The sequence below is a fragment of the Camellia sinensis genome, chromosome 4 (assembly GCF_055761805.1).
Source record: "Camellia sinensis isolate YWXY chromosome 4, ASM5576180v1, whole genome shotgun sequence".
Taxonomy (NCBI): domain Eukaryota; kingdom Viridiplantae; phylum Streptophyta; class Magnoliopsida; order Ericales; family Theaceae; genus Camellia; species Camellia sinensis.
In genome coordinates this window covers 180,553,175-180,568,404 of record NC_138964.1, presented here as the reverse complement: position 1 = coordinate 180,568,404, position 15,230 = coordinate 180,553,175, and the positions used below count along the sequence as shown (strand labels likewise).

General features: G+C 40.5%; 2 protein-coding genes across 2 annotated transcripts; both read right to left on the bottom strand.

Moving 5' to 3' along the window:
* Nucleotides 1–5,785: 5,785 nt before the first annotated feature.
* LOC145824278 (uncharacterized) lies at nt 5,786–6,601 on the bottom strand. The gene has a single exon (XM_082923901.1). It carries the CDS (start codon nt 6,599–6,601, stop codon nt 5,786–5,788), a length of 816 nt encoding a protein of 271 aa, XP_082780027.1.
* Nucleotides 6,602–10,057: 3,456 nt separating this feature from the next.
* On the bottom strand, nt 10,058–13,203 carry CPT1 (Undecaprenyl pyrophosphate synthetase family protein). Its single transcript, XM_028266343.2, has 2 exons — nt 12,889–13,203; nt 10,058–11,271 (listed from the first exon to the last, which is right to left on the bottom strand). The coding sequence occupies exon 2, from the start codon at nt 11,226–11,228 to the stop codon at nt 10,350–10,352; it is 879 nt and encodes a 292-aa protein (XP_028122144.2). The 5' UTR covers nt 11,229–11,271; nt 12,889–13,203; the 3' UTR covers nt 10,058–10,349.
* Nucleotides 13,204–15,230: the final 2,027 nt, after the last annotated feature.

The window sequence follows — 15,230 nt, the reverse complement described above, 5'->3', positions numbered from 1 at the left end:
TCGCGGTTAGGGACATGCATGGCGATCTGGTGATAACCGCTATAGGCATCCAAGAAACTGAGCCTGTTATGCCCGGCCGTGAGGTCTACTAGCTGGTCTATTTTGGGCAAAAGAAAGTTGTCTTTAGGGCGGTTGACAGTCTTGTAATCAACTCAAACTCACCACTTCCCATTCTTTTTGGGCACTACGACCGTGTTTGAAACCCACCGAGGGTAGTGCACTTCTTGGATAGCCCTTGCTTCTAGCAGGTTCCTCACTTCCTCCGCGACTACCTCAGCGTGATGAAGAGCCAATCTTCTCACTCTTTGAATGACAGGACGTGCATCCGAGAAAACATTGAGTTGGTGGCAAATAAAGCTTGGATCAACGCCAGGCATGTCGTACGGCGTCCATGCGAAGACTTCGATATTCGCCATCAAGAACTCTATCATCTCGGTCATTTCTTGGGCGGTCAGGCTTGACCCTAGCAAAAAGAACTTGTTTGGACTTTCGGCGTCAATCCGTACTTCCACCAACTCTTCAACAGCCTTGTCCTCGGCCGTGGCGCCCACGTCATCAAGGACACTTTGGTTTTCCGGACCCTCAATCATTTGCACGAAGCCTTTGGCAACTCGGCTCCTATTCACTGCCACGAAACATGACTTCGACATGACTTGATCGTCCCAAATTTCCTCAACTTCCCCCATAGCCGAGGGGAACCTCATAACCTGGTGGTAGGTTGACGTTACTGCCTGCATAGCATGAAGCCATCCCCTACTTAAGATCAGATTGTATGTGGACGACACCTTCAATACCCAGAACTCCACTTGCTTGACCACGGATCCGACTTTGACTGGTAAGATTATCTTTCCCATAGGCCACTCCGGTTGTGAGTTGAAACCAACTAGTGGCGAAGTTTCCAGAGCCAAGTTTGTATCCCGGAGTTTGAGTTTCTTGAACGCGTCGTAGTACGTAATCTCAACCGAGCTTCCTTGGTCAATCAAGATGCGCTTGACATCGAAATCTCTGACACGGAGGGTGACTACTAGGGCGTCATTGTGCGGCGTTTGAATGCGCTCTAGGTCCCTAGTTGAGAAACTAATCACATCTTTCTCCTCGGTCTTCCCCCTTTTGATCGCAGGCTGGACTGACAAAACTTCCCTCATATGTTCTGCCTTTTTAATCATTCCTCAGCGCTCGCATACCCGCGCCGGCTCCACTATGCTGTGGATCACATTGACCACTCCTTGAGGGGGCGTCTCTAAGTCATCCGAACCACTCAAATCAGCCGGGGTGCGATGCGGGCCCTAACGCCCCCATCGATGTAAAGGGCTAAGTGACCGGCTGTAAGTAACTCCTCCAAGTGTTGCTTCAAGGGCAAACAGTCCTCTGTTCGGTGCCCTCGATCCTTATGATATGTGTAGCGGTACCGCGGATTAAAGCCCTTTTGCGTATCACCTAACTTAGCAAGAAACTGGACGTAATCCTCGTCGTGGATTTCACTAAGTATACGATAGATTGGAATCTTAAATACCGTGGTGATGCTCGTTGTAGACGTCCCCGAACACCCCGGGGGGAGGACCCCGTTCTGTTCAATTGGGCTCACTACAGTTCGAACTCAAATTGTCATGGTTCTTAATCTGATCTCACAATGTGCAATGTGAGATTGATAAATCACCAAAGAGTCCAAATCCGGCAAATCGTTTTGGAAAAGAGATTTTTGTAAAGAAGTGCCAAACATGGACTGCTTTGTCAGATACAGAGTCGCCACCTAAATATTTATTTTGGAGGAATTTAAGAAACCCTGACTCGTTGCCTAAGGCCACGTGTCCGTCATCACCAAAGTTGCATCGGCTCGGGAACTTGGGTACGATTGGGGAATGTCAGCTATGAGCACCCCCGTTCGCCCGATCAAAGATCAGCCTCTACTAACCATGATATCTAGTTTTGAAAACATTATGCGTTCTTATCCCGGTTATTAGCCTAGATTTACTATGTGATGCGCACAGCACACAAGTATAGACTGGATTGCCTGAATTGGAACAAAATATTTCATGTTTGTTTTGAAAATGGTTTGCCACTCGCAAGTAGGCTAAAATGCAGGTTTTGCCACCATCGAGTGGGCTTAGAAAAGATGGTTTTACCACTATCTAGTGGGCTTAAAACTCATAGTTAATGCATTGTTCCAATTTAGATAATCCAACCTTCACCCACAGGCACTCAGGCAGATATATCACATAAGCACATAGCCTCATGGTAAGCATGCTATCATGGCAGTCACTCACACACATGCAAGGATGCTAAAGCATAAACACTTACCGAGTACTCCGAGCCAAAACAGAAACTAGTTAGTAATCGATGCATGATCCTAGTTCATGTTAAGATGGCTAATGCAACACATGCAAAATGCGACTAGAAATAGGCTTGGCTATCCTAAGAATGGCATATGAGATGCTACAACTAACACGTATTCGACTTGGAATTGAAATACAATGCAGTTAGTATGATGCGCCGAGCCCGGTGCATGCAATACAGATGAATGATGCAAACATGCGAGCATAAGTATGCTAATTGAAACATGCCCTAATCTAACCACCATAAGCTGGTAAATAAAAGGGAGAAAGATGTGGGGTTGGAGGACATGCATCACACACACGCACGCTTATTACACAATTGCCCTCACTCGGAGGGTCCGAATAAATATTACAAAACAAATAAAAAATTAACCCTTCTAACTAATTAAATATTACATATCTTCCATTTAATTAACAAATTAAATGCAGAAAGAGGATGGTCGCAGCCCCGCCTCGGAATGCTAGGATGATGCATGCTCGACTCGCTCCGCCCGAAAACCCGTGCCATGCCACTGTTGCCTCTGTTTACATTGCCTTGCTCCTCTGAAAATTCTGAAAATCCCCAGACCCATTTTGAATCACCCTCTGAGTGCTCTAGGGGGTCACCGGCCACAATTCAAGTTCACCGGCCATGGGGATGGATTTATCGGCCAAAAGTTACACCACCGGCTGGATATTGATGGTCGGTCGGCACTGTATGTGGCCGGCCGGCTATTTCTTCCTGCAGAAACCTGTTTTTGATAGCAACAGAGGGCAGACAGTGCATGACAAGGAAATTCAAAGCAATGTATGCATGGCGACTTTCCCAATCATGCTATGGACTCATGGGAGTGTGACCCTCGGTACTCGGGCCACCAATCACGCATTTCGATGCATGATGGCCTAAGGCACCAAGTTTGCAACTTAATATAAATGCATGCATAAAAAAGATGAATGCCTTATGCCTTATCATGTTGGGGTCAAGGGCATTGGCGACCAAGGGTTGAGGCGTGTTTCGTCACTTTGAGTATGAACACACCTCAACCCTCATGCTTGGTTTGACACCCCAAACCAAACCATGCAATGTATGTATACAAACATGGCTCAAAAATGCAATGTGGCTCAAATATGCAACATAAGGCTAAGTTACAAGGCATGCCAAATGCAAGGTAACCTATCATGCAAGAATGTAAAGTGCCAAGTATGCAATGCTACAATGCGATGCAACCTAACATATGATGCAAGCATGGTATAATGTAAGCACGTAATTAGAGGCAATATGTCAAACATGCAACTATACACAATGAGGGATTTAAACCGAAATGGGAGGCCTCAGCCACACCCCAAAACAGTGGCCAAAAGATTATGCAAAAGGGGACAAATTATGCATGCAAGTGTGCACACACCAAGGCCCATCATCCAAACATGGAGGGCTACTCTCAAGAACACTCAAAGATGATATACATGGACATTAAACACTCATGTTAAACTCTGAAAAGCATGCCAAGAAGGATGCCAAAACATGCTAGGGAATGGATGCAAAAATGGAAGGGATTCAAGGCCACAAAAGAGAGCGTTGCTCAACACCTACCCCAAGCACTCATGGCGTGAACTAAGCAACCAAAAAAATTTTTCTATGCATCAAAATACACCCCAAAACCCACTGATATGGTAGCCTCAAATGCCTAAACATGGTATCATATACAATGACTCATTTCTAGGCATAAAAGAACAATCCTTCAAGGCATGAAAAGGGTGATGAAGGAAAGCATACAAGCATGGATTAGGGACTGAAATAGCATGAGAAGTGATTCCAAATCGCTGAAATAACCCGACTAAAGCATGCTCATGACTCACACCCTCAAGGCTCACAAGCCAAAATACAAAGGGGCTACCCTAAACACGGCAGATATGACCAAAACAGTTCCCAACAGACCTCAAGCATGGTAAGACATGGCTAAGAACTTCACAAAGTTAGGCCAAAACATGAGAGCATGGTAGACTAAATACATGATGCACTTCTAGGTAAAAGAGAGGAATACAAAGCAAGTATATTAAGCATGGAAGAGGTCACTAATCCGACCAAAAACAGAGGCATAATATGACCCAATAACACCCAAAAAACCTCTGGAATGAAGCCAAGAACAACTAATCATACATGCTACCCTTATAGGCCAAAAATGCAAACAAAAGAGAGACTAAGGGAAAGGGGTGTCCCTCCCCTATGCAAGACTTCAAAACCCCTTCTTCACCACTGAAAATCTACTAGATTTCAGTGGTGAGAAGGCCAATACACAAAAGTCCCCAAAGCTTATCAAAGAGAGTACAAAAAGGGCCAAACAAGGCCTAAGAGGGGGAGGTCGACCCCCAACACCGAAATGACCTTAATGAAAGATCTTAAGCATGCAAATACAAGACTTTTTTCAGTTATACACAAAGCTTGAATCAGTATGCAAGATAGGTTAAAGACTAGTGCAAGATTGGGGAATATAAAGTAAATAGTGTTACCCTTGAAGAACACTTCAAGAACAGCAAGCTCAGACCTCTTCTTCTGATCAAAACCGACCCAAAGCTCCAAGAACAAACCCTCAAGACCTCCAAAGTCGAAGTATGGTGTAATAGTAGGTGACTTAGTGCAAAACTAAGAACTAAATACACTTTTAGGCCCTCAAACACACACAAATGAAGAGAAAGGGGGACATATAAAGAGAGAGAGTAATATATATCAAATATATATCATTTATGTTCTGGTTTTGCTGAACCTGCCAAATGGAGAAGAGAGGTCTCCTTATATAGACCATGGAAAAGGCTAAGCTTCCAAGAGAAGCTATCCTAAACGGGTCAAGTCTTCTAAGGGAAGCTAAGCTAAGGGTGCAAGCTTCCTGAGGAAGCTAAGACAAAGGGTCAAGCTTTTTCAAGAAGCTTGAGCAAAGGGTGCAATCTTCTAGAAGAAGTTTGGATCAAAAAGGGTGCAAAGGGGCCAAAACAGCCACACATGTGTATGGGGGTAGGGTCTGTGCATCCCAGTTGGCACAGCTGGCATACACCATGCTTGCAAGAGGCAAAAATGTGGTACCGGCCAGAAAAGGAGGCCATCGGCCAACTAAATGGTCGGTCGACCACACAAAGTGCCGACCGGCCATCACTAATGGTCGATGGCAAGAAGACACGGCCGGTGGCCTCAAGCCATGGCCGGTGAGGAGTGAGGATGGCCAACAAGCCATTCCCTGCCCTCCAAACAAACACACAAGTGTTTGGTGCAAAACCAAACATGACACAGTCGAGTCGAGAGGTCCTAAGGCAAGGTGCGTAGCCGAGACCTCCGAGAACTCAAGACGAACACAAACGTGGATGATCACCGAGTGTTCAAACGGTGACGTCCAAGTCTTGAAGACGGTCAAAAATGGGGGTGTCTACACCCGTCTGAGCGTTCAACCTTCTGTTAACATCAGCAGCGTCATCACGGGGATATTCTACTCGGTCATTGCGGCGACCTCTCCCCGGTTTCTACGATTTGGTCCACGGTCAGATTCCCCGGCGCGATTATTTGGACGGTTAGTCTCCTGTCCGACCGCGTATACCTTGTTTGCCGCCCTTTTATATGTTGCCATCGAATTTGTCTTCACGGTGGACGCCGCTGCATCATCCTCTACCCGGATGTGCTCATTGATGCGTTGTATTAGTTGCCCTATGGACGTCGACTGGTTCATTATAAGCGAGTCCCTCAACCTATGTCCAACCGGGAGACCACGCTTGTATTGGGTGATTGCCAGGTTGATCGGGCAATCAAGGATCGCATTGAAGGTTTCCCAATACCTGGAGTTGTATGCCTTGAGGGTGTCACTTAACTCCATCTTGACACTCAGAAGGTGGTCCACTTCCTTTGGCGTTTTGGTGTTGGTTTTGAAATGAGTCACGAATGCTTCCGCCAGCTGCTGCCACCTCTCGATGCTCTCTTCAGGAAGTCTCTCAAACCATTTCAAGCCCAGTTCGCCCAAACTTGATGGGAAAATAAGGCACATGAGAGCATTATTACGCCTGTGTCCAGCCATGACCTGCCGGAAGTGGCTTACATGCATGTACGGATCACTTTTTCCGTCATAAAGTGTAAACTTGGGCTGGTGAAAGCCCGCTGGGAGCGGCGTGGTCTCTATCTCAAGGGAGAAGGGGGAGGCGTTCAACCTCGCCAAGTCTGTGTCCAAAGGGACTGGTACGGCCAAACGGGGCGGCGACATCATAACCTCCTTACTATGGTGACCTCCATAAGATAACGGCTGGAGCGCCGGCATCCTTTTAGCCTCCCGTCGGTGAGCTTGCTCCTTCAAGACGTCCCTCAAGTCCTCTGAACAGACGGAGTAGGAATATCTCGACGTGGTCGACGGACGTGAGGGATGGTAGGTACTATCTTGCGCGCTAGAATTCTCTGCAGGCATGCCTAGGTCTCCAACTCTATAGTTTCTGGTGATAGAAAGGGAAGCGGTGTGCCGCTGGCTTTGGCTGCCTGAGCGATGGGGTTGGGTGCGCTCACTGTGGTCTCCCACTCCAGCAACACCCTTCTCTTTGACTTGTCGTTTGAGAGCTTCCATCTCTGCCGCCATTCTCTGGATGACGGTGTCTTGGTCCCTTAACTTGTGCTCCAGGCGTCGAGCGTGCAATTCTATTCGCCGCCAGTGTCCGTCTAGGCTCCGTGAGTGACCAAAACTTCTGGCGTGCTTATCTCGTCCATCTCTTGGAAGTCCTCCTGGGGAAGTCTCCAAGTCCGCCATGTTCGGAACGGTGGGGAGTTCGTCTCTCCGTCTGGTTGACTCCGGGGTAACACCGTCAATGGCAGCCAACGATATTTCGTCGTTGTTCGCCATAGAAGGCGATCAGATGAGCTTGGAGGACAAGGTTGTGTCTGCAAAAGTTTCCCACAGATGGCGCCAATTGTACGGGGAGGAGATATTTGTCGCTCACCATACTCCTAACGTCCAAGCTCCGTTTCTGTCCGATTAATCTGCAAACACAACGGCGGTGAGCTACCCGGTGGTGTGTTGTCGGAAAACTCCTCCGACGATCAAGTTAGCACACACTCGGAGAGAGAGAGAGAGAGAGAGAGAAGAGCCGAATGAATGTTAAGTTTTCTCTCACCAAATGATGTTCCATCCCCAGCATGGGGGGCACAGTCATGCTTATATACTTTCTGCATTCACCTCTGTACCAATTCGTCTATTGACACGTGGAGCTGCTCTTCCATCTGTCAGCACAAATCCAGCTAAACACTACCTAATCAAACCGCCGGACGACATTAGCGGGAACAGGCAGCCCGGTGGCATCACCTCGGCCTCATATGACCGTGCTACGTAACGAGTCCAACAGCGCCACTCGCCGAGCTCCTTCACAGCCGAGCTTAGTAGCATTCTGGTACGGCTAAGCTCTAGACAGGTTAAGCCGGTTCGCAGAAGACCTTTCCCGCCGAGTTAAATGTGCAAACCATGAAACCCGGGTTAGTAGACGATCATCTCGGCTGAGTGGGACTTGGGCCTCAACCGAGCAAACCAACTCTGGACAAGCCCAAGTTAGCTCGGCCCAAACACGCTCAGACCTCTTTCTGCCCGGCCTCTACCACAGCCCAAAGCCAGACTATGAATCTCCCTCTCACAGGTATGTGAAAAATCATCAACTCTTGCTGTTAGTGTTGCTTTAAACTGACTTAAATTAATCCATATGATTTCACAAATAAGCGAGCTAGATTAAACAGATTAGATGATAAAAATTAACTGATTAATTGCTATGCGGTTTAAAATTTATCAATTTGCATAAAAATTGATTTAATCTACTTGTATTTGTATGTATACAGAAAATTATCTTGCACTTGTTCATTCATCTCTTGTTTTCATTTCATTTTCTTCTTAATTTGATTATTTTATATTTTAATTTATAAAATGTAATTTTAAATAACGTCATGATTAACTTGTGAGTTTTGTGTTGGATTTGGAATAAGTAGTAATTTTTGTTTAAAAATGTAAAAAACTATAAATTTTTTTTATTATATTTCATTATATATTTTTAACCCGAACATCCACCGATTTGAGAATGAGCGGCTTGAAAATTTCTCAATCCACCAAGATAATTTGGTTAATACCAAAATTCTAACAAAAATAAGTTCACAAACAAAACCATTCTGGATATTTCAAGTGGCGCATTTAAACAAAACTTAAAGAAAAAGAAAAAGCACTTATTATTCTCACAAAGGTGTGGGTGTAAATTAAATATATAAATTAAATAAAATAAAATAATTCAAAAAATAATTATATAAATTATTTTTCGAATTAAATACTTACAGAAATTAATGTCAAGGCTTGTGTTGGACACAATCTCTTTAAAGTAGATTTCGCCCTCGCTCCGGTGCTTCGAGTTTTACCAACGTCTACTTCCCAGGATGCAACGACTAACACTTGATTTTACAGCACTATAAAATGAAGTCTAGTGAATCAAAACTTTGTTGAAACTCTCTCTTTCTTTTCCTAAAATTAAATGCAGAAAATAGAGAGACAGAAAGAGGAGAAGAAAGACGAAAATCTGATGGAAAAATTTCTGTTCTGAATTGCAGGAAGACTGGCTTTTTATAGAAGGAAAGGTGGCTGTTCGAACAGGTGGAAAACCTGTTTGAACATATTGAACAGGTACCAATCTGTTTGAACAGATAAACAGTTGAATTCAACAGGTGTGAACCTGTTTTTGACCTTTCTGAACCTGTTCGGGTGGTATGAACCTGTTAGGGACTTGTTTGGGTGAAGAAAATATTTTGGACCAATTTATTTTGAATTTTGAAACCAAAAATAAAAAATAAATTACAAAAGTTTTTGGTCCAAAAAGATAAGTATTGGGCCGGAAAAGCCTAACCCAACCTCGCACCCATGCCAACCCGCCCGAGCGGGCAGCGGCGGCGCGCACATGTGGTTTTTATTTTGGGTCCAAAGGTTTTGAATTTTGAAACCAAAAATAAAAAATAAATTGCAAAAGTTTTTGGCCCAAAAAGATAAGTATTGGGCCGGACAAGCCCAACCCAACCTCGCACCTGCGCCCAATCCGCCTGAGTGGGCAGCCGCTTCGCGCGCGTGTGGTTTTTATTTTGGGTTCAAAGGTTTTGCATTTTGAAACCAAAAATAAAAAATAAAAAATAAATTACAAAAGTTTTTTGCCCAAAAAGATAAGTATTGGGCTGGACAAGTCCAACCCAACCTCGCACCTTGCCCGCCCGGGTGGGTGGGTGGGTGGGCGCGCGCAGTTTTTATTTTGGGTCCAAAACATCTAGCCCATTTTACCCATAACCTCACTCTTCTACAAAGTTGAGTACCCCTTAGGGCCCATCCCAAGTATCCCAAGCTAAGATGTATAAACCTATTCAAAACCTCAAGCCTTTCCAATGTGGGATAAACACATTTCACATATGTGTAGAAAAACCACCAAAAACTAGTTCCACGAACCTAAAAATGCGCGTTGAATTCTTATTCATTCGGAAATGGTTTTGAGTAATCAAATACATGAATTTATTCATTACGCGGCATTAAACATGAACCCAATTAAAAACATTAAAAATAACGATTGAGTCCCACCTTAATTAATGCTCAAAGTTAGCAAAAAATAATATTATAAACAAGCCATTTTTCAACCGCACTAATCAAAATAATAAGACCCACAACAAGATTGCCTGCAATATGAATAGGATGATCGCAACACCAATCCAAATAACCCAATCAAGATTAAAGTCAAAAGTGTGAACACTTCTTGTATATTCAAATTGGGGTGTACAAACACAAGCGCATTGCATATAAAATAAGTACCTAGATTGAAAGCTTTTTCAATGATAAAATAGCATACATGGTAACTATTACTGAGACTACTAGTACATAATGCAATATGAACCTAACAAACTGAAGTAGTTGCAGATCAGGAAGCGTATTTTGTTGCACAATTGCAGAAGGTTTTGTGGACCAAGGGGAAAAGACTTCTAGTCAATCGGCACAAAAAACTGTGGCGATATCAAATAAATTGTTATAGCTGCTTCTTTTTCTTCTCCATGTACGAGTAGTTCCGCTGGAATTTCAATACTGCCCACACCAAATTCCACAGACCCATCTCTGGCCACAACGCTCTTGGGCAACACAAGAGAGTGTTGGTCGCTTGCCATAGAAGAAAATTGCTCAGACGGGTCTCCCCTGAACTTCGGATCAGAATATCTGGATCAGGTGCTATAGCCATGTACATGTTCTTTTCAAGATCTACCAGTTTTATATCCGGATTTTTCTCTTGATATTCTTCGCTCATCTCACCATCCAATGCTTGAATCTCATCATTCTTCATGCCATTTAATGCTTTGATCCCATGCCATTTCTCTCTGCAAGATTCTTGAACAGCATTCACTATCTCATCGGATGAAGTATAGGCCACACAGATCAATAACCTGGTCTTCGTGTTATTAGCCGTGGCTATCATTACCTTTTCAGCTGCAACCCTCACAGCCTCGTTCAAAAGTTTTAAGTTTCCTACAAAACTCACTCTCACTCCAAATTGATTCACAATACTCTCTTCCTTGAGCAACCCTTCAATCTTCTCCAGCATTAGATCCATGACATATTGAACCTCTTCAGGTCGCCTTCTGAAATTATCAATGCTGAACGCGTAGATCGTTGTGTACTTCACCCCCAATTCATAGCAGTACTTCAGCAGAGACATCAGTGCTAAAAAACCGGCTTTATGGCCGGACCCTTCTTCAAGTTTTTGCTTCTTAGCATACCTTCGGTTCCCATCCATGATAAAGGCAATGTGGTCGGGAATGGGACCAACACATAGAATACTAAACAAAAATTTTCGAATATACATCCACAAGCGTTGAAAGAACCTGCTTGAATTACTGTTCGTCCCTCCCTCCATTTCTAGTTCCACAGAGAACTTAAATCACTGAAGTTGAGGTAATCTGCACAAAAGTAGAACAGAGCCTTCAGTTCATAATCATATCTATACTAAAAAACTGCAGCCCACTACACAGATTCTCTCCCTCTATTCTCACCTAGGAAGCATGGACATAGATATGTGATACGGATATGATACAATACAGATACGACGATATGTCAAAACCTAAAAAGTAAGATACAGGTACAACCGGGATATGGCTGTAAAAAAATATATTTTTAATAATATCAAACATTGATTCAAAACATGCCAAATCCTAAAGCAAGCTTTAAAAAAATATATCAAGTTAAGAACATCAATGTCAATGTAGAAGTATTTTGGGGAAGATGACGATAGAAAGGAAAAAGGTGGATCAGCCTTTGGAGGTAGATGGTGTTGCTTTTTTAATTTTTTTTTTTTTTGTCTCTATAGAGGCTAACGTACCTTCCGTTTTTTTTCTTAGTTTGATCATTCCATGAGTACTTATGTAGTGCCATATGTTTAGTATTTTTTTACTTGCATTAAACTTTTTAATTTACAATTTGACCCTTATCAAAATCTTTATAAAAATTTGTTTTGGCTCCTGCCATATCCTGAATGTATCCATCCCGTATCCAAGACATATCCGAAAATGGCAAAAATAAAAAATAATTTTTGGATACACTTCAGGCGTATCTAATACATATCTGGCCATATCCGATGTGTATCCGATAAGTATCCAATACACGTACATGGCATTTTTTAGAGTATCTATGCTTCACAGATTCTCACCCACTATCTCCATAAAATTTTCAATTGCACACTACCGTGTGCATACTCTTCTAGTAGAGTTAAAACCTTTCACCTCAGTTTATCAAAAAAGAAAGGTGCTTGGACATGTTCAACAAAATGGCAATAATGTTAACTAAAATGCCCGACTAGTAGATGTATTGAAATCCATTGATTAATTTGTTGAAAAGAATAAATTAGTTTTTATTATTTTGAGAGTTATGTTTTTCATGCATGTAATGGTGATTAGTATGGTGTTTATTTCATAAGTTATGGAGTATTATATATAGCCATGTAAGTTGGTCATTTGAGATATGAGTGAAATACAAGAGTCGTGTTTTTCCTTCTCCAGTTCTCTTCCAAATTTGTGTGAGTGATTGTTGTGTAGCCATTTTTAATTGTAACATAATTCTCCACTACCTTCTCCCATAGAAATCATACCCAAACAAACTTACGAATTCTGTGTCTCAGTCGATCAATTGCTTATGTATTTAGTTCAGCTGACTAACTCACAGGACCATAGATGGGCTCAAACTAACAAAGTCCAAAAAATACAACAACATAAACCCAAGAGTTGGATTGAGCATTTCATCGAACAGGAATGGGGTCATCTAAAGATTTCACAAATTATGAAAAACCCATCTCACAAAATCAGATTACAGTCTCTAGTAAACTATTTATTACAGAACATCATCTCAATCGCATAGTAACAAGCCCAAAAAAATAAATAATCTCAATCGCATAAACTTACAAACAAGTAAAATGCTCAATTTAGAGAGAAAGATTAGTAATTATTCAAAAGCCCTGTGTACGGAAAACAGAGAATTCAAGCAAAATCAAGAACTAACAAAGATGAGAAAGGAGAGATCATTACCTGTTAAAATCAACCAATGCCAAAATTGATGATTGGTGACACGCAAGACTAGAAAGAAAGGAAGAAAGAAAAAAACCTAGTTCACAAAGAAGAGAGAGATGGGTAAAGAATGTCTCATAGGAATGAGCAGAGATATATAGTGAAAGGAATTGAAGGAGGAAACTGTTTGGCAGATGGGTTATCTTTGCATGGGCGATTTTTGAGGCGGAGAGGTGGGCGGGACGGAAATGTCAGTAAAAAGCTGGTTGTGTTAAAAGTGGCTTTTTATGTACCATGGTCCATACAACTTCACTCACGGGTACTAACCCGTCGTGCAGGTAACGTTATTGCTCATTTTTTTATTTATTTTTTATTTTTTTATATTCAACTAAAGTTATGTGACCTTATTATGCAATATTTTTCATCAAATCATTTATAAAAAAAAAAAAATTACAATTTTGGGGCATTTTAGCAACATAGTAAAAAGTCAATTTTTTGATTTTCTTGGCTTTTTTGGATCATATCATCTCTCTACTTTTTTATACAAAAAAATCAAAAAATTATAAAAAAGTCAAAAAATTAATTTTTTACCAATTTCCTAAAACACCACTTAGTTATAGTTTTCAAAAGTATTCATATATTTATAAATAAACGTCTGACTTTCATAATTAAATTTTGTAAATTTAATCTTGAATTTGAAAATTTTTTTCAATTACATGCTGATTGTTTATTTCCCCTTAAAAAAAATTACACTAATCTTTTTTAGGATTTAAAAAATATGATTATCATGAAATTGACATAATTATGTTGGATAAAAGTGATGTCATTTTTTTAACATTAAAATATATATATTTATTGTTATTTATACTTGTGTTTACTGGAAATTTTATAATATACATTTTTAGTTATGACCTTTGTAGTATTTAATTATAATTTATTGAGGGTGTTGATTATGATTTGATTATAACACATTATGGTATTAGTTATGACTAATTATAATCTCTTGTTGTTTTTAATTATGACATTTTTTAATTTTTATTTCGATTATAACTGAAAATATTTTTGGTTATATCTAAGGTAGTGTTTAGTTATTACATTTGGTCATAACTCATTGTGATGTTGGATATGATATATTGTGATTATTATTTTAATTATAACTGAAAAGGTTTTTGGTTATACTTTAAGTGATATTTAATTATAACCCATTATATTTTGTTTTTAGTTATAACTAAAAGTGATTACGTCATAACTTGCATATGGTTTACATTCTAATAATAAATAGTAAGTAGATTGCTAACCAATTGTAAGTATTCAAATTTTGTAAAAATGGTAAAATATTAAGTGACAAGTAGAGTCACAATTAGTGGTAAATAGAATCAAAACCAATTGTAAGTATTGTGTTTATAAATGCTGACTATTTAATGATATTTTACTATTACTTAATCATACACCACTTACCATTAATGATACTTTACTTACTATTTAATCAGACTCCATTTACTATTTCATTAGACTTGATTTATTATTCAGTCAAACTTACTTACTACTCAATAAAACTCTCCTAACTATTAATTGGTAAGTAGAATCACAACAAATAGTAAATATTATATTTATGAATGCTAAGTATGATTTCGACATTGAATTCTACAATAGCGATAATGATTGAGAGCTGGTTTGGGATATTTGAAAAAAGTCAAAAAATGATCACTATTCAAAATATATATATATATATATAAAATTTCACAAAAAAAGATATAAGCCAACATCATAGCTGAACGTGACACAGTGGTCTGAAGTGATGGTGAGTTTGAAAAAAGGGTGCACACAAAAATTACACAGCACGATGTTGTTCGGCCCATAGGGGCCCATTATAGTTTTTTTTGATAATTTGAACCGTTAATGTGTAGAAATCGTCGAGTACTATTTGCCTGTAAAAAATCACGTTGATCGGACATCGATAACTATATGATCAAATCAGTTTTATATAAAATTATACGATGCACAAAGTAACAGTTGACAAAAAACTAATCTGATCAGATAGTTATCGATATCCGATCAACATGATTTTTTACAAACACATAGTACTCGATGAGTTCTACACATTGAACGGTTCTGATTATCAAAATGGAACCTGTGGTGGGCCCCCACGGGCCGAACAACACCGTCTTGTGTAAACAGCACCGTAGGCAAGTTTTTCTTATATCTCTTGTTGCCACTGTACTGACTTTGTGTACCATCACTATCAATACATATATGTGTAGGGGTAAAAACGTAATTTTGTTATTTTACACAATATTTTAATATACATTTTTTCGTAAAAGACAAAAAGTTATCCCAAGCAATCATCTTTTTTTTCTCTACTT

Bases quoted from the DNA above. Each gene is read 5' to 3' on its own strand.
- LOC145824278 (XM_082923901.1), bottom strand. From the start codon at position 6,601: ATGCCGGCGCTCCAGCCGTTATCTTATGGAGGTCACCATAGTAAGGAG.
- CPT1 (XM_028266343.2), bottom strand. From the start codon at position 11,228: ATGGAGGGAGGGACGAACAGTAATTCAAGCAGGTTCTTTCAACGCTTG.